The sequence below is a fragment of the Hylobates moloch genome, unplaced genomic scaffold (genome assembly GCF_009828535.3).
Source record: "Hylobates moloch isolate HMO894 unplaced genomic scaffold, HMol_V3 SCAFFOLD_14, whole genome shotgun sequence".
Classification (NCBI taxonomy): domain Eukaryota; kingdom Metazoa; phylum Chordata; class Mammalia; order Primates; family Hylobatidae; genus Hylobates; species Hylobates moloch.
Window position 1 is genome coordinate 50,575,426 of NW_026652289.1, and position 17,739 is coordinate 50,593,164.

At 47.1% G+C, this 17,739-nt stretch overlaps 1 protein-coding gene across 3 annotated transcripts in view; it reads left to right on the plus strand.

The window, feature by feature from the left end:
• ACSBG1 (acyl-CoA synthetase bubblegum family member 1) overlaps window positions 1–17,640 on the plus strand; it is a 60,435-nt gene extending 42,795 nt beyond the window's left edge. For 2 of the 3 annotated variants that reach the window (XM_032176215.2, XM_032176216.2), the window contains exons 6-14: window positions 5,659–5,739; window positions 5,829–5,978; window positions 6,302–6,478; window positions 7,521–7,702; window positions 8,728–8,958; window positions 9,693–9,910; window positions 13,989–14,128; window positions 14,674–14,920; window positions 16,953–17,640. In XM_032176215.2, the coding sequence (XP_032032106.1) occupies window positions 5,659–5,739; window positions 5,829–5,978; window positions 6,302–6,478; window positions 7,521–7,702; window positions 8,728–8,958; window positions 9,693–9,910; window positions 13,989–14,128; window positions 14,674–14,920; window positions 16,953–17,038 (1,512 nt within the window). In that variant the 3' untranslated portion in view covers window positions 17,039–17,640. Of the gene's footprint in view, window positions 1–5,658; window positions 5,740–5,828; window positions 5,979–6,301; window positions 6,479–7,520; window positions 7,703–8,727; window positions 8,959–9,692; window positions 9,911–13,685; window positions 13,767–13,988; window positions 14,129–14,673; window positions 14,921–16,952 lie in introns of those variants that run through there. The other variant, XM_058427671.1, reaches the window with a different exon arrangement.
• Window positions 17,641–17,739: the final 99 nt, after the last annotated feature.

The following is a 17,739-nucleotide window of genomic DNA, read 5'->3' on the forward strand; positions in this document are numbered from 1 at the left end:
CACATGTAACATAAAAACATACCATCTTAACCATTTTTAAGTGTCCAGTGGTGTTACGTGCATTCAGATTGTTGTACAATCTCCACCACCATTCATCTCCAGAACTCTTTTCATCTTACAAAACGGAAGTGTTGTACTCATTAAACAACTCCCTATTCCCTCCTGGCAACCATTATTTTACTTTCTATCTCTATACCCACGATGTCATCACATCGTTGGTTTATTTGAATCAGGATCTAAACCAGACCCACGTGTTGCATGTGGTAGTGTCTCTTAAGTGCCTTCTAATTTAGAACAAAGCCCTACCATTGACCAGTGTGGTCCCCAAATTAGCATCATCTGGGAACTTAGAAATGCAAATTCTCAAGCTTCACCCCAGTCTTACTGAATCATAAACTTAGTGTATTTGGGCCCAGCATTCACATTTAACAAGCCCTCTGGTGATTCTGACGCACATTCAAGTGTGAGAACTTCTACCATAGACACTGCAGTAACTCTGTGAGTCATCTTGTACAAGGTCTCATGTTCTGTGGTTGTCTGACTGCTTCCTTTTGCTATCAGTTAACTTGTTCCTCTAACTTCTGTATTTCCTGTTAGATCTAAAGCTTGATTTCAGATTGGGCTTTTTTGGCAAAAACACCCCATAGGTGATACCATGTCCTTCATAGTGCACCGCCTCAAGAGGCACATGATGGCAGGTGGTACCACTTTCAGTGATGTTGGGCTTCAGGTCACGACCACCTTCTCTTCTTCCACTGTGAAATTCCCCATCAACATTTCTCCTAATGGTTTTAGCATGCCTTGATGATGTTGCCTGAAATTAATTATTTTATTAGGGGTAGCAAAATGTTGATTTTCTAATTCATTGGCTGGAATTCTCCAAAGAAAGAACTTTCTCTCATTACCTGGGGCTCTTTGGTACCTGAGACACTCTGTTTTTACAGAGTAGGTGTGATAGAATAATGATCAATTTTGGTGAATGTTCCATGCATATTTGAAAGAATGTGTACTCTGCAGTTGTTGGCTAGAAGGTTCTATAAATGTTAATTAAATCAAGTTGGTTGGTAGTATTTTAATGTTGTCTTCTGTATCTCTATTGATTTCCTGTCTTCTTGCTCTATCAAATACTAAGAAAGGGAATGTGGAAATCTCCAATTATTATTGTAGACATCTATTTTTCCTTCCAGTTCTATTAGGTTTTGCTTTATGTATTTTGGAGTGCTGTTATTAGGCATATACATGTTTAGATTATTATGTTTTCTTGATAAATTAACCGTTTATCATTAAGAAATGTTCCTCCTTATCCCTGGTAATAATTCTTGTTCCAAAACTACTTTTCCTCAAATTAATATAGCCATTCCAGGTTTCTGATAATTGTTTGCATTATATATTTTTTAATTTTAACCTAGCTGTGTCTTTATATTTAAAGTGAGTTTCTTGTAGACAGCACATAGTTGAGTCTTACCCTTTTATCCAATCTGATGAAATTATGTATAAATCCACCATTTGGCTATTTTTTTATTTGTCCCATCTATTCTTTGTTCCTTTTCTCCTCCTTCCTGACTTTTTTGTATTTTTTATCTTGTTTTGTTTTGGTATTCCATTTGATCTTCACTGGCTTATTAGCTATCCTTTGTTACTATATCAGTGTTTGCTCTGATTTTACAAAGTACATCTTTAACTTATCACAGTGTACTCTCAAATATACCAGTTCCCATGAAATGTGGAACCATACAACAGTATACTTCCATTTCCCCTCCCATTCTTTCAGCTGTCATCATCCATTTTACTTCTATAGAGGTTATAAACTCCACAAACATTGTTATTACTCTTGCTTTCAACAGTTGAGTATCTTTCTTTCTTTTTTCTTTTTTTTTTTTAAGACAGGGTCTCACTTTGTCACCCAGACTGGAGTGCAGTGGTGCAATCATGGCTCACTGCAGCCTCAACCTCCTGGGCTCAAGAAATCCTCCCACCTCAGCCTCCCCAGTAGCTGGGACTACAGGCATGTGAGGCTGCAGTGAGCTGTGACTTCAACACTACACTCCGGCCTGGGTGACAGAGTTAGACCCTGTCTTAAAAAAACAAAAAGAAAGAAGAAAAGATACTCAACTGTTGAAATCAAGAGTAATAACAATGTATTGTGGGGTTTATAACCTCTATAGAAGTAAAATGGATGACAACAGCTGAATTTTTGAATTTTTTGTAGAGACAGAGTCTTGCTGTGTTGCCCAGGCTGGTCTCAAATTCCTGGGCTTAAGCAATTTGCCCACCTTGGCCTCCCAAAGTACTAAGATTACAGGCATGAGCCACTGCACCCAGCCCAGCTGAGTATCTTTCAGAGAAAATTTTAAAGAAGGAAATAATATGTTTCATATTTACCCACATTTTTGCCATTTCTGATACTCTGTCTTCGTTTATGTAGATCCAAGTTTTTATCTGATATCATCTTTTCAGCCCTAAGAAGTTTTCTTTAACATTTCTTATAATACAGGTCTGATGGCAATACATTCTTTCAGCTTGTCTTTGTCTGAAAAGGTGCTTGTTTTTCTGTTCATTTTTAAAAATTCATTTTATCTGATTTAGATTTATGGGTTCACAGGGTGTTTTTTTTTTCTTTCAGCACTTTAAATATTTCATTTCAATGTTTTCCATTTGCATCATTTCTAACAAGAAGTCTATGATATCTTATTTTCGTTCCTCTCCACATAGTGTTTTGGTTTTCTGGCTGCTTTTAAGATTTCTTTTCCTTTTTCGTTGATTTTCAGCAATTTGGTTATGTTGTATCTTAAGGTGGTTTTCTTTGTGTTTATTCTGCTCAGGAGTCATTGAGCTTCTGAAATTGGTAGATTTATAGTTTTAATCCACCGATTTATATTTGAAAATTTCTCAGACTGTTTTTCAATTAAAAAAATTTTCTGAGACTCCAATTACTTGTATATTTGATATTTTGATATTGTCCCACAGATAATTTTTTTCCATTTTTTTTTCTCTCTGAACTTTATTTTGAGGCTATGTTTAAGGCTTTTTAGGCCAGGCCTTTAGATAGTCTTTACTCTAAGGCTAATTTAGCCTCATCACTAAGACATGACCCTTCTGGGCTCTGCTTAATGCCTGATGGGGTCCCTCCATGCTGGTGGGGGGAAACATGAGCAATTCCTACATCAGCTGCTGTTGGACTTCCAGCCCTGGTCACTGGTCTTCCTCCAGCTTCATGGAGTTTTGAGCAGTTGGGGAATCAATCAAAGACCCTAAAAGAATTTCTAGAACTCTTTCTCTATATAGTTTTCTCCTCTCTGCTGGTATTCTGTCTCACAAATTCTAGCCACCTCAGCTTTCCTGAGTTCTGATCTTGGTCACCTCAACTCAGTATGACAACTGGGTTCTGTATTCTTCTCTCTCTCTCTCTCTCTCTCTTTCTCTCTCCCTCTCCCTCTCCCTCTCCCTCTCTCTGTCTCTCCCATAGCCCAAAAATTGCCTCTGGGCAGAAAGCTGGGGCACACTTAGAGGCTTACCTCATCTGTTTCCCTCTCTCAGGGATATCAGTCCTGAGCTGTCTGTAGTCCAGTATCTGAAATCAATTGCTTTCTCTCCAAACAAGATGGCCAATGTGTACACCGTATGGCCATTGGGGCCCTGGGCGCCAGCTGGGGCCTGCTGGGCCCACCCAGCTATTCTATTTGTCCAGTTTCCTAGTATTTACAGTGCAAGGATGGATGTTACTCCCTTGTGATCAGAATCAGAAGTCTCAGGAATATATATTTTAGCAAAAACTCAGGAGTTCACACTGATATTTCTGTTATTTCTATAACTTTTCAAATGTTATTGTGAGGTTTTAGCTTACTTTTTAAATTTTATTCTTGTATTTCTTTTATTTTACCTTAAAATCTTAGTTCCTAATAGGATTAACGTAATCCTACAGTATACATCAAATAATTTTGAAATAGTAGTATCAATATTATTACCAACAATAAGACCAGGCACAGCAGCTCATTCCTATAATCCCAGCACTTTGGGAGGCCAAGGCAGAAGGATCTCTTGAGCTCAGGAGTTCAAGATCAGCCTAGGCAACATAGTGAGACCCTGTCTCTACAAAAAAAAAAAAAAAATTTAATTAGCCAGATGTGGTGGTGTGAACATGTAGTCCCAGCTACTCGGGAGGCTGAGGCAGGATCATGGGAGCCCAGGGGTTTGAGGCTGCAGTGGGCCATGATCACGCCACAGAGTGAGAACCTGTCTCCAAAACAAAACAAACAAAACCAACAAAACAAAACCCCAGAAACCAATAAGACTATTGCATAGAATTTAAAATTCCTTTTTGCCTTTAGAGTAAGTGCCAACGAAAAAGAGGAATCAAAGTGCACTATTATAAAATTCCTTGATCTTGATGTAATTCTGTGTGTGTGTGGTTATGTTACTAACTTAGTATGTGGTCTAATTCATTTCTTTCTTTTTTTTTCTTCTGGTTCCTTGATCTTGGGCGAACTCATTTCTTTCAGAGTGTTTTCAAGTTTTAGGAACTCATTTTTTCCCTTTCTAAAAACTTTTTAGTGTTCCCCGCCCCACCCCCACAAAGATACGGCCTCACTATATTGCCCAGTCTGGTCTCAAACTCCCGGCCTCAAGCAATCCTTCTGCCTCAGCCTCCCAAGTAGCTGGGATCACAGGCATGAGCCACCATACCTGGCTTCCTTTTACATATAACTTTATTTTTCAAATGGTTAAGACATTTACATGATTCCAAAGTCAAAATCATGTGAGATAACAAAGAATTTTTGCTTCCATCCCTTTCTTCTTACCTTTATTCCCTCTCTGCCTATACATAGTGAATTCAATCAGGTTTTGGTTTAACCTTCCAGAGTTTGTTTTTGTTTGTTTTGAGACAGAGTCTCTCTCTGGAGTGCCGAGGCACGATCTCGGCTCACTGCAACCTCTGCCTCCCGGGCTCAAGCGAGTCTCGTGCCTCAGTCTCCCGAGTAGCTGGGATTACAGGCATGCACCACCACACCCGGCAAATTTTTGTATTTTTAGTAGAGACAGGGTTTCACCATGTTGACCAGGCTGGTCTCAAACTCCTGACCTCAAATGACCCTCCCACCTTGGCCTCCCAAAGTGCCGGGATTACAAGCGTGAGCCACCGCACCTGGCCCCTTTTTGTAAACATAAGTAAATACATGTTTGCATACATATATTTACATTGCATCCCTTTCTTACACAAATATAGCATACTATACGCATATTGTAAACTTCCTTTTTTCACTTAATAATATATCCTAGAAACCACTCACTCTCTGCATGTAGAATTCTCTCCCTCTCTCCTCTGCCCTCTGCTTCTCTCCTTCTTTCTCCTACAGTCACATAGCACTACTCCATTGTGTGGCTGGATCATAGTTTGTTCAACCAAGCCCCAGCTTGTTTGGTGGTTTCCCTTTAATGGGGAGCCATCCCCAGTCCCCTGGCTATCCCCACCTTTACCGCTCCCAAGTTCTCAGGAGGGAAACTATTGGTGAAGGGTGGCAGTTGTCCTGCTGGGATCAAAGGTCAGAGACGGGGCACCCAGAGACCTTTACTAAGCTAACTCACGCAGGGAGATGGGGTACTTTTTAGAAGGTGACATTTCTCTTGCTGAAACCTGATCTGTTTTTCCTGTCAATGCAGATCTGGAAACAGTTGCCACATCTAAAGGCAGTCGTGATATATAAAGAACCTCCTCCAAACAAGATGGCCAATGTGTACACGGTATGGGCAGCGGGGCCCTGGGCGCCAGGTGAGGCCTGTTGGGCCCACCCAGCTGACCTAGCCTGCCTGCTCCCTGCATCTGGCTACAGATGGAGGAATTCATGGAGCTGGGGAATGAAGTGCCTGAGGAAGCCCTGGACGCCATCATTGACACCCAGCAGCCCAACCAGTGCTGTGTGCTAGTCTACACTTCTGGCACCACTGGGAACCCTAAGGGGGTGATGCTGAGTCAAGACAATGTAGGACAGATGGCCGGTGGGCGGGGGGGGGGGGTGCAAGGGGGTTATGGGTGAATCTGGGCCATGGCTCTGCCCCTGTAGCCCCTGGGAAAGCTCCTCGGGCGACTCTGCTCTAGGAGCTGGGATAGGTAGAACAGCGCATCAATCTGTGGCCCAGACTGAGCTCAGCAAGGGGGAGGGGAGGCCTGTCCTGGGGTTTTCAGAGCCTGCAGAGATGCCACAGGGGGCACCACACTGGGGCTGGCCCCCAGCGTGGCCACAGTTGTGAGCACCGCCAGGGCTGGCTTGTGGACGCTGCTGGGATCCATCTACTTGTCCTCCAGATCACGTGGACGGCACGGTACGGCAGCCAGGCCGGTGACATCCGGCCGGCAGAAGTCCAGCAGGAGGTGGTAGTCAGCTACCTGCCCCTCAGCCACATTGCCGCCCAGATCTACGACCTGTGGACAGGCATCCAGTGGGGGGCCCAGGTCTGCTTTGCCGAACCCGACGCCCTGAAGGTCAGTCTGCCTTTACCGTCTGTCCGTCTGAGCCTGTGTGCCAGGCCACGTCCACATGTGTCCGTGGGCCCTGACTGTGCATTTGTGTGTGTGCTGTTCCTGTGCATGTATCAGTCAGAATTCTGTCAGCTGCAATGGGCACAGCCTGACTCAAATGACCAAACAAGAAGGGAAACTAGGCCGGACGTGGTGGTTCATGCCTGTAATCCCAGCACTTTGGGAGGCTGAGGCAGGCAGATCACAAGGTCAGAAGATCAAGACCATCCTGGCTAACACGGTGAAATCCCATCTCCACTAAAAATACAAAAAATTAGCTGCGAGTGGTGGCAGGTGCCTGTAGTCCCAGCTACTAGGGAGGCTGAGGCAGGAGAACGGTGTGAACCCGGGAGGCGGAGCTTGCAGTGAGCCAAGATCGCGCCACTGCACTCCAGCCTGGGCGATAGAGTGAGACTCCGTCTCAAAAAAAAAAAAAAAAAAAAAAAAAGCAAGGAAACCTGATGCCATTACATAAAGTCAAGTCAGAGTGGTTCACGGGACTTGTGACATGATCAAGGATGGGCATCCTCAGAGTATCACCAGATGGCTACAGCCCTTCCCTGAATCCCAGCCTCACAAGATATACCTGTTCTTTGGACACTTATTTTAACTGTGAGGAAAACTTTCCCAGAAACCCCCCAGCAAGTTTCCCTCCACCAGCATCTCAGTGTCCCAAAGTGTCACCTGTCTGTTCTCAAACCAAATGCTGCCAAGGGGAATGGGATTCTTGTGTCTGAATTAGACTCATGGAGAGTTGCCACGCTCAGGGCTGGGATGAGACTGAGGTCAGCACTGGCTGCCTGACCGCTGCCTGCCACCAGGGTTCTGTGAGCAAAAAGCAAGGTGACAGCCATTGAGGAAACAGTATGTGCCACACCTTGCGTGCAGGTGTGTGTGGGTGCCCGTTGAGCACGTGTGTGCCGCCGGCATGCCTGGCTGGTGAGAGGGGACCCCTGGGCCCCAGCTGCCCCTGATCCAACAGACCTGCCTCTTCTGGTGTGAACAGGGGAGCCTGGTGAACACGCTGCGGGAGGTGGAGCCCACATCACACATGGGGGTGCCCCGGGTGTGGGAGAAGATCATGGAGCGCATCCAGGAGGTGGCGGCTCAGTCTGGCTTCATCCGGCGCAAGATGCTGCTGTGGGCCATGTCGGTGACCTTGGAGCAGAACCTCACCTGCCCTGGCAGGTACAGAGGGCCCACGGGCGGGAGGCCTGGGGAGACAGTGGGCTGGGTCATAACCCAAAACACAGTGAGGCTCTGATACGCCATGCCTGTCCAGGTTCCAGTGGCCGGGCAGCTCTGGAGACCCCGTGCAGAGGCCCCATCAATGACTGGGCTTGAGCTCCTATGCATTTCCCAGGGCCTGCTGGGGACAGTCGCTCCACCTTTGGATTCTTACTGGGAGGACTAACTTGCTTTCTCTGAAGTGAAATTCACCTCCCTGGGAGCAGCTTCTGGCACAATCTCCTGAGGTCTCCTGACCTCAGTAGGTGGCTAGAGAAGGGGCCACAGTGATCAGGACTTAGCCTTTCCAGCCTTTTCAGCATCCCAAGTGACCCCTCAGATATCTTGCCCTTTCTATCTTTCTATAGCTTTTAAAATTCCCACATAGTTCTATGGAGGGTCAGCGACGTAAATCTGGCTTGGTTTCAATTTAGAAGTAGTTTCCATTCCCCATGTGCCTGTGAAATGGTATGTTTCGTAAGATGTGTGTACATATCTGTGCATCCACAGCTTCATTTGCACAGACACGAAACATGAATATGCATGAACAAAGCATTTGTGGGCTTCACTGGGGTCCCACGTTTGTACATGTGTATACACGAATACATACTTCAAGTTTCTGTGCATGTGTATTGTGTGTGCAAAATGGCATGTGTCTGTGTTGTTGCCTGTACACAGCTGAATCTGTTTGACTTCCTGGGTCAAGACATATTTGCACACAACCATGTGCCTGCATACCTACATCTGCATGCATGTTCACGGGCAGGCTCAATATTCAAACCAACCAACTGGAACAGACAACTGGAATGGCCAAGCCAGGGTGTTCTCACTGAATACCACCATACCACCCTTTTAATGTGTGTGTGTGTGTGTGTGTGTGTGTGTGTGTGTGTGTGTGTGTGTTGTGTGTGTGTGTGTGTGTGTGTGTGTGTGTGTGTGTGTGTGTGTGTGATTTCTTCTGTGAACCATTCTCCCTCTCCCACCAGCGACCTGAAGCCCTTCACAACCAGACTGGCAGATTACCTGGTGCTAGCCAAGGTCCGCCAGGCACTGGGATTTGCCAAGTGTCAGAAGAACTTCTATGGAGCGGCCCCCATGACGGCAGAGACACAGCGCTTCTTCCTGGGCCTCAACATCCGCTTGTATGCGGGCTACGGCCTCAGTGAGACCTCAGGCCCCCACTTCATGTCCAGCCCCTACAACTACCGGCTGTACAGGTGAGGCTTGAGGCTGCCGCACACATGCATGCCCATGCGCCCTTGCTGGTACTGCTTTGTGCCCGCCTGCTGAGTGCCCTGGGGACCCCCTTCTCTTTGCACCCCAGTTGGGTCCCAGAGACCTGGCCACTGGGCTATGGAGCCCCTCAGAGCCAACAATGCCATCTTGGGCCAAGTCCCTAGCTTATCCTCCTCGGTCTAGTGGGAGTGGCCTCTGCCACCGTGTCGTGTGAGTCTGTGGTTGAAAACAGCCTGCACAGCCCAGGTGCCCCCTGAACAGGGGTCTACCTGTGGAGCAGTTTTCCTCTGGCCCTTCCCTCTTTGGGGTGGGGTGTGCTCCAGCGTGTTCCAGGAGAGCGGATGGCCCGGGGCCAGCTGGGGTAGGAGTTGGGGGGACCAGGCCAGCCCCCTAATGGGCGGTGAGGGCACTCAGTTCTGGGGAGTGATTTGCAGGATCATCTGTTATGATTAAATATCTCCTCTCCTTGCCAGCCTATCACAGTGCTCCAAGTTCTACCATTACCATTTCATTTGTTCCTTCCTTCCTTCATTCCCTAAAACCCTTTACTTGGCTCTACCTTTCAGCACTAAGTCCCCTGTTAAAATACAAAAGCCCTGTGAGGGGATACCTTCTAGCCATCAGTGAAGACCGAGCAGTCGGGACCCCGGCTCCCCAGTGGGGGCTTGGAGGAGACGGCTCCCTCTGACCAGTCTCCCGGCCCCTCCCTCGCCAGCTCAGGCAAGGTGGTGCCCGGTTGTCGGGTGAAGCTGGTGAACCAGGACGCAGAGGGCATTGGCGAGATCTGCCTATGGGGCCGCACCATCTTCATGGGCTACCTGAACATGGAGGACAAGACGTATGAGGCCATCGACGAGGAAGGCTGGCTGCACACAGGCGATGCTGGCCGCCTGGATGCCGATGGCTTCCTCTACATCACTGGGCGCCTCAAAGGTGAGTGGCTCATGCCTGTAATCCCAGCACTTTGGGAGGCCGAGGCGGGCAGATTGCCTGAGTTCAGGAGTTCGAGACCACCCTGGGTGACATAGAGAAACCCCATCTCTACTAAAAACACACGAAAAATTAGCTGGGCGTGATGGCATGCACCTGTAATCCCAGCTATTCGGGAGGCTGAGGCACGAGAATTGCTTGAACCCGGGAGGCAAAGGTTGCAGTGAGCTGAGATTGCTTCACTGCACACCAGCCTGGGAGAGAGAGCTAGACTCTGTCTCCAAAAACAAAACCAAAACAAACAAACAAAAAAAGGCAAGCGCCCTGGACAGCTGCAGTGGGGTGGGGGCAGAATTCCACTGTCAGCACTGTTTATACCAGCTGCTGGTCTTGGGCCTTTATTAAGTGTCACGCACCTTTAGTGACCGTTTTATTTACTCCACTCTCCTATGGGGCAGGTACTATTAACCTTAACTTGCTAATGAGGACATCCAGAGAGGTTAAGTAACTTGCCCAAGGTCACCCAGCTAGTAAATGGTGGAGCTGGAAATCAGACCCCTAGAGAAACAAGGCAAGTCTTTCCAGAAGATTCAAGAGCATAAGTATTATGTATTTTTATACGCAAACACGGATATGATGGGGAATAGAATGCAAATTGGATATAAAATTTAAAATAAGACAAACTTCCCACAGAGACAGAAATAGTTGGGGATGCCTCTGTGGAAGGATGTTCTGCCTGCTTCACCCAAGTTGGTGTCATGCCCGCAGCATCCACATGGGAATCCCGCACTAGGGCTTCATGGGGGAAACTGAAGCTAAGTGAGTGGGTAAACTACTTTGTGGACATCACGCAGGCAGTGTGCGACCGTACCCAGGACCCAACTGATGGCCATGGAGGCTCGGCCACCCCAGGGAGGGACAAAAGGTCGCGGTGGCGTTTGGGTCCTGGGATGTGCAGGCTGATGAGCCCTGGCAGGTACCCTCCAGTGAGGCCCCAGGAGCAACAGGTGGCTGCTTGGATGTGCCATGGGTGCCGCCTAGCGTGCCTCTTTGTAATGGCAGATGAGGGGACCCACATCCCTGCACTGGGGAGGATAGTAGCCAGAAAACCAAATCCAACCAGAGCTGGCCCTCCTTTTAGAACTAGTATAGTGAGAGGTAAGGGTCCAAATAGCTTTTCTCCAAATACATATCCAATGGACACAGCATCCTTTCCCCATTGCCTTGCAGTGATACCTTTGTCCTTTATGAAGTGACTGAAGTGACTTTCTATGAGAGGTCTATGTGTGGACTCTATTTTGTTCCCTTGGTCTATTCGCCTATCCATGCACCAATACCCAGTGTCTTAATTTCTATAGCTTTATGACAGGGATAGATATCCGGCTAAGTCCTACAGCCTTGGTCTTCTTTTTCTTCAAGATGACCTTGGCTATTCTTGGCCATTTTCATTTCCATATGAATTTTAGAATCATTATATGTTTCCTCAAAAACTGGGTGGAATTTTGATTTTGATTTCATTGAATCTATAGATCAATTTGGTGAGGAAAATAAATGTTTATAGTATTGTCTCTTCCAATTCACAAATATGATAAATCTCTCCATTTACTTAGGTCTTTTTAAGTTTCTCTCAATAATGTGCTATTTATTTATTTATTTATTTATTTTTGAAATGGTCTCGCTTTGTTGCCCAGGCTGGAGTGCACTGGCGTGATCTCGGATCACTGCAACTTCTACCTCCTGGGCTCAAGTGATCCTCCGGTCCAGCCTCAGCCTCTCAAGTAGCTGGGACCACAAGTGCAAGCCACCACAACTGGCTAATTTTTTATTTTTGTAGAGAGGGGGTTTTGCCATGTTGCCCAGGCTGGTCTTGAGCTCCTGAGCTCAAGCCATCCTCCTGCCTCAGCTTCCTAAAGTGCTGGGATTATAGGTGTGAGCCACTGCATCCAGCCTATGTTTTCTAGTGTAGAGATTTTTGCACATCTTTCTTTATATTCACTTCTAAGAATTTTTATGGTATTTTAAATAATATCACTTAAAAATTTTTTTTCAGCTCAGATGTTGCTGCAAAATTTTTTTTGTCTTCTATTTGTTTGCTGCTGGTATATAGAAATACAACTGCTTTTTGCATATTGGCCTTGTATCAAATGACCTTTAGTGGATCATTTGATCAGACCACATATTCAATCCAGTAATGTGTGTATTCTTTTGAATTTTCTATGGACACAACTATATCATCTGCAAATGACAGATGAATTTTTTTCTTGCCATATTGCACAGGTTAGGACCTCCAGGACAGTGTTGAACAGAAGTGGTGATAGTGGTCATCCTTGTTTTATTCCTGATCTCAGGGGAGAAGCATTCACTATCTTACCATTAAGTATGCTTGGCTGAGCACAGTGGCTTACACCTGCAATCCCAGTACTTTGGGAGGCTGAGGCAGGAGGATTGCTTGAGCTCAGGAATTCGAGACCACCCTGGGCAACACAGTGAGATCCTGTCTCTATTTATTTTTTTAAAAATTATTAAATCTTTAAAAAAGTATGTTTGCTGTAAAAATTTTTAGATGTTCCTTATCGGATTAAAGAAGTTCCTTTCTAGCCTTAGTTTGCTAAGGGTTTTTAAAATCATTTACTAATGGTAAAAGATGCTGGTGAGAATGCAGAGGGCGGTAGTGAGGAGAAAAGGGCAGGAATGAGGTAGCAATGATGAGGCATATGTTGGGGAGGCTGGGTTTTTGTCTTCTTACATTTCCAGAGTCTGTCTTTTCCTCTTCACCTGACTTCTGCTGTCCTAGACAAACCCTGATCATCTAGACACTTGTCATGGATTCCTCTCTAGCCAGCCTATCTCCTGAATAACCACTCTTCACCCCAGCTACCAGAGTACCCTAAAACTTTGATCTCACACCATTCAGTGATTCCCACCTGCCTGCTCACAATCCAGCTCCTGAGCCAGCACTGGAGGCCTCTGAGATCTGCCCTGCTCCTCTCCAGCCTCTGCCTCGCTTGCTACCTGCAGTTCCCTTAGGCCTGTGAGCTTCAGCTTCTGTCCTGCCCTCTGCCTGCCAACTCCCGTTCATGTTTAGCATGCAGCTGGGCCTGGTGCCTCCCTGCCCTGGCCCTGCAGCCCCTGTGCCTCCCTCTGTCTCACTGCCCCCCCTGCACTGTGGGCTCCTTGCAGCCATGGGGAGCCTTGTTCTATTCTGTGCCTGATGTCAGCACAGGACCTGTGCACAGAATGTGACCAACTAATCTTTTTTGAATTAGATAGAAATGAGGGACAGGAGTACAGTCTCACTAAAATTAGTCAATGTGCATTCGTTAAATTTATTTTATTGAATTTATTGCCATCTAGCCTAGAAGTAAGCCATCAATACTATCAGAGAACAGCAGGCTAGGGCACTGAGTGCCTGGCAGTCTGTTGGACAGAAGGAAAGAAGGGGAGAGGACCTTCCAGGGAGAAAGGCGCAAGCAAGGGGAGAGGCATCCTAGCAGGGCAGGTGAGAGCATGGGCTTTGGAAATGGACTGGATTTAAAATCTTAGCTCTGCCACTTATTAGCATGTGAGCTTGGACAAGTTACTGAACATCTCCGTGCCTCAGTTTCCTCATCTGCAAAACAATAAGAGTGTCTGTTTCATTATAGGTTTATTGTGACAATTAAATGAATTACTGTATGTGAAGTGCTTAGCATGGGTGGTGAGTGCTGTGTGAGTGACAGGGATGGTGGTTATTAAGCAAAAGCAGGGAAGGGAAATGACACGGGCTATTTGGGGGCAGGAACTGGGACTGGCAGAAGGGGGCCATGGATGAGATGTCTGAGCAGGCTGAGTCGTGGATGACAAGCCGAGGAGAGGGAACCTTGGGTGAGCATTTGTCGTCGGGGTGCTGCCACCAGCCCCCAAGCAGGTGTGAGTTGCTTTGGAGGGCCTGCCACTGCTTCTTGGCTCCCAGAAAGGGGGCATCTCCAGCTGTGCTGCCTGCTGTGCTGAGGCTTCCGGGTTGTGGCTGAGGCTTGGGTTGTGGTTCAGCTGGGGCACCTGGACTACATTCTGTGCCGGGGGCCTGGCTTTGCCTCCCCAGAATTAATCATCACAGCTGGTGGGGAGAATGTGCCCCCTGTGCCCATCGAGGAGGCTGTGAAGATGGAGCTGCCCATCATCAGCAATGCCATGCTCATTGGGGACCAGAGGAAGTTCCTGTCCATGCTGCTCACCTTGAAGGTGTGTCTGGGGGGCTCCAGCTCAGAAGGAGCAGCCAGTGAGGGGGTCTGTGGGTCTGGCTGGCAGAAGCCACATTCAGCACAGGGCACATCCAGATCTCATGGCTTCATTCTGGAATGACTCAAGTCTGTGCTGCCTGCACTGTAGGAAAAACTGTGGCACGTGGAAATTCCTTCTGTCCCACATAAGCCACCATGATGATTCTTTACACGTTACTGGCACTTTCCCGTCTACAAAGTGCTGCTGCCCTCCCTCACTGCTCTCTGCAGGTACTTGGACCCCAGGGTGGTAGACAGGCAGGAGTTATGGTCCCTGCTTTACAGACAATGACGTCACTGACGGAGCTCTTCTAATTCTCAGATCACTGCTCCTTCCACAATAACACGAGGCTCAACACAGTAGCAGCTACTCATTCTAGAACCGTCTCTTTGAAACAGAGCTCACATGATTCACACCCTTGCTGACAGCAGTAAGACCTCCTCCAGGACCAGGGCTTACATCTTGTGGGGTAAGGCTTGGTCCTCATCTGATCTCTGGCTTTTCAGTGCACTCTGGACCCAGACACCTCTGACCCGACTGATAATCTGACTGAACAAGCTGTGGAGTTCTGCCAGAGGGTGGGCAGCAGAGCCACCACAGTGTCAGAGATCGTAGGGAAGAAGGATGAGGCCGTGTACCAGGCCATCGAAGAGGGGATCCGGAGGGTCAACATGAACGCAGCGGCCCGGCCCTACCACATCCAGAAGTGGGCCATTCTCGAGAGAGACTTCTCCATTTCGGGTGGCGAGTTGGGTAGGTTTTTTCTTTTCACTGTTGCAAGGGCTGTGTGGGAAGGCAGAGGCCATGGCAGTGCCTACAAGGTGCCTGTTATGAAACAGCCATGGCAAAGAGAAGGTCATGGCAGGAATCTGGGTGACACCCATCTACTTCCTGTTGGAGGACATTGATGGCTCCGTGCATGGGCTTGTGGTTATGTGGAGCCTGTTGAATGTATAAGATATGTGCTAGAACTTTTATTTTTTGAGATGGAGTCTCGCTCTGTCACCCAGGCTGGAGTGCAATGGTGCGACCTTGACTCACTGCAACCTGCACCTCGCGGGTTCAAGTGATTCTCCTGCCTCAGCCTCCCGAGTAGCTAGGATTACAGGCATGGGCCACCATGCCTGGCTAATTTTGTATTTTTAGTAGAGACGTGGTTTCTCCATGTTGTTCAGGCTGGTCTCGAACTCCCGACCTCAGGTGATCTGCCTGCCTTGGCCTCCCAAAGTGCTGGGATTACAGGCGTGTGCCACTGTGCCTGGCTGATATGTGCTAGAACTTTCTAATCTGAACATGCCATTTAACTTGACCTTGACTATGGGACTGTTTTCCCCGAAAATCACAATGGAACTACCAGGCCAACACCAAGGCCCTGCTGGTGTTCAGGCTGGAGTCACGTGGTTCTAGGGGTGAGACTACTGTGATCTGGAAAGTCAGCTTGTGTGACAAAGGGATAAGGCTGTTCTGGATCACTGCCCACAGAACCAGGAGAGGGCTCTGGTGCAACCTCAGTTGAAGTCACTCTTGGCTGTAGCCAAGAGATGTTCATGGGATGTTCACGGAACAGGAGAGGTAGAAATGGTTATGCCAGTGTGATTCCCTCAAATTCATCAAGGCCGAACCCAGATGCAATTGTCTACAGTAATGCTGAGCTGCTGTCAGAGACCTTGAGCTTATCTGGCTGTCTGCTGCCAGCACATTGAATGCAAGGTCAGAGACACAGAAGATGTCCTCACTAAGCGGTTAATATGATGACTTTAACACAGAAAGTTTCCAGTTACACAGTCAAGAGTCAGTTAGGCACTTTAAGCTACCCAGGACCTCAAATCAGAGCTCTTTCAACCTTGCCTTTGAGGGAGTAAATCAAGGTTAAGAAAAGTAATTAGGGGAAGACCTCTCATAAAGACCATGGCAGAGGCTCCCCATAACCTGGGCTTCCCCTGCGCCCATTACAACCATCAAAGCATAATGTCCAACATTGTATAAATGTTCACAAAAATGCAGAGATGTTATCTAGTTATCTAATACATTGCTGTGTAACAAATGACCCCCAAAATGTAGCAGCCTAAAGCAATAAACATTATCCACATTTCTGTGGGTCAGGAATCCAGGAACAGCTTAGCTGAGTGGTTCTGGCTTGGGTCTCATGGGATTACAGTCAATGTGAGCCGGGTGCAGTCACTTGCAGCTGAGGGTCCACCTCCGCGCCCACTTATGTGGCTGTTGGCAGGCCTCAGCTCCTTGCTGGCCGCTGGCCAGAAACCTCCGTGTGTGGCCAGTGGGCCTCTCATGGGCTGCCTGTGTATCCTGCAGCCGGCTTGCCCAGGAAGAATGGTCCAAGAGAAAGCCCAAGACAGAAACCTAGTCTATTTTTTAATTGCTTCAACAATTTATTCATTCAAGAGATGGAACAAATAAATCCATTTCAGAGAAAACAGACTGAGGATCAAAACTGGGTGCAGGTCAAGGATAAGGCAGATGTAGCTTACACCACTTTCCTATGTAAATAAAAGAAACTGCAGTCTTTTATAACCTATTCTCAGAAGTGACATACCAACCCTTCATCTATACTCCACTGGCCACAACCAATGGTATAACACAGGAGACTACACACAAGCCATATGAATACCAGGAGCGATCACTGTCTTGGAGGCTGGCTACTGACTGTCCTGATTATCTGGCTCAATTCCTGAGTTATATATAGGACTCACTGAGTCTTTACCACACACATTCTCAGAGTTCTCAGAGCCTGGGCCTCACTCATTTCTTCTCATTTCCCTTTTAGGTCCCACGATGAAACTGAAACGGCTCACAGTTTTGGAGAAGTACAAAGATATCATTGACTCCTTTTACCAACAGCAAAAAATGTAATCAGGGCCTATGCCTGCAGTTTCTACAGAATAGAGGGCAGGCGTTCCGAGCCTCTTCCTGAGCCCCAGGTCTCTTCAGTCTGGGCACAGGCATTTGTGGCAAGTCTGTTAGATCTCCAGGTCAGGGCACAGCACTGGCTCTATATTTACCAGGTCTTACACCAATAGCTGACAATTCCGAGAAGCTTCACGTGTGGGTAGTTTTAATTCAGTTTAAGTATTGCTTTATGTTCAGGTGACAAATGAGATCAGCTCTCCTTCCAGAACGAAAGGGCTGATAATTTTTGGCCTTAGTTCCAGGTAGATTAAAAAGCTGCTAGCTCACATACAGGACAGCCAGCAGCAGGCTGTGGAGGGGGTAGGAGAGAGATGGCTCATACTGCTCATGTGTGCTGCAGGAAAAGCAATCCGTTACAACTCACCTAGCGACCTGACTTACTCTGGAATCTTGGTGGACATCGCCGACCCTATTATTCCATTACCAGGCACTCCTCCACCACACACATGCCAACTGACTTGATGCTTAATAAAACTGCTGCTGCCTGTTTGATTCTATTCAATGTATAATTTGAATATTAAACCTTTTAACAGAACTGTCAACAAGGACCTCATTTTTTTGTCAATTGAGCAGGTGGGACCAGTGCAGAGAGTAGTGGGTATTTAACTCACAGGACTGTGCACAGCAGGCATGCGAGTGACCAT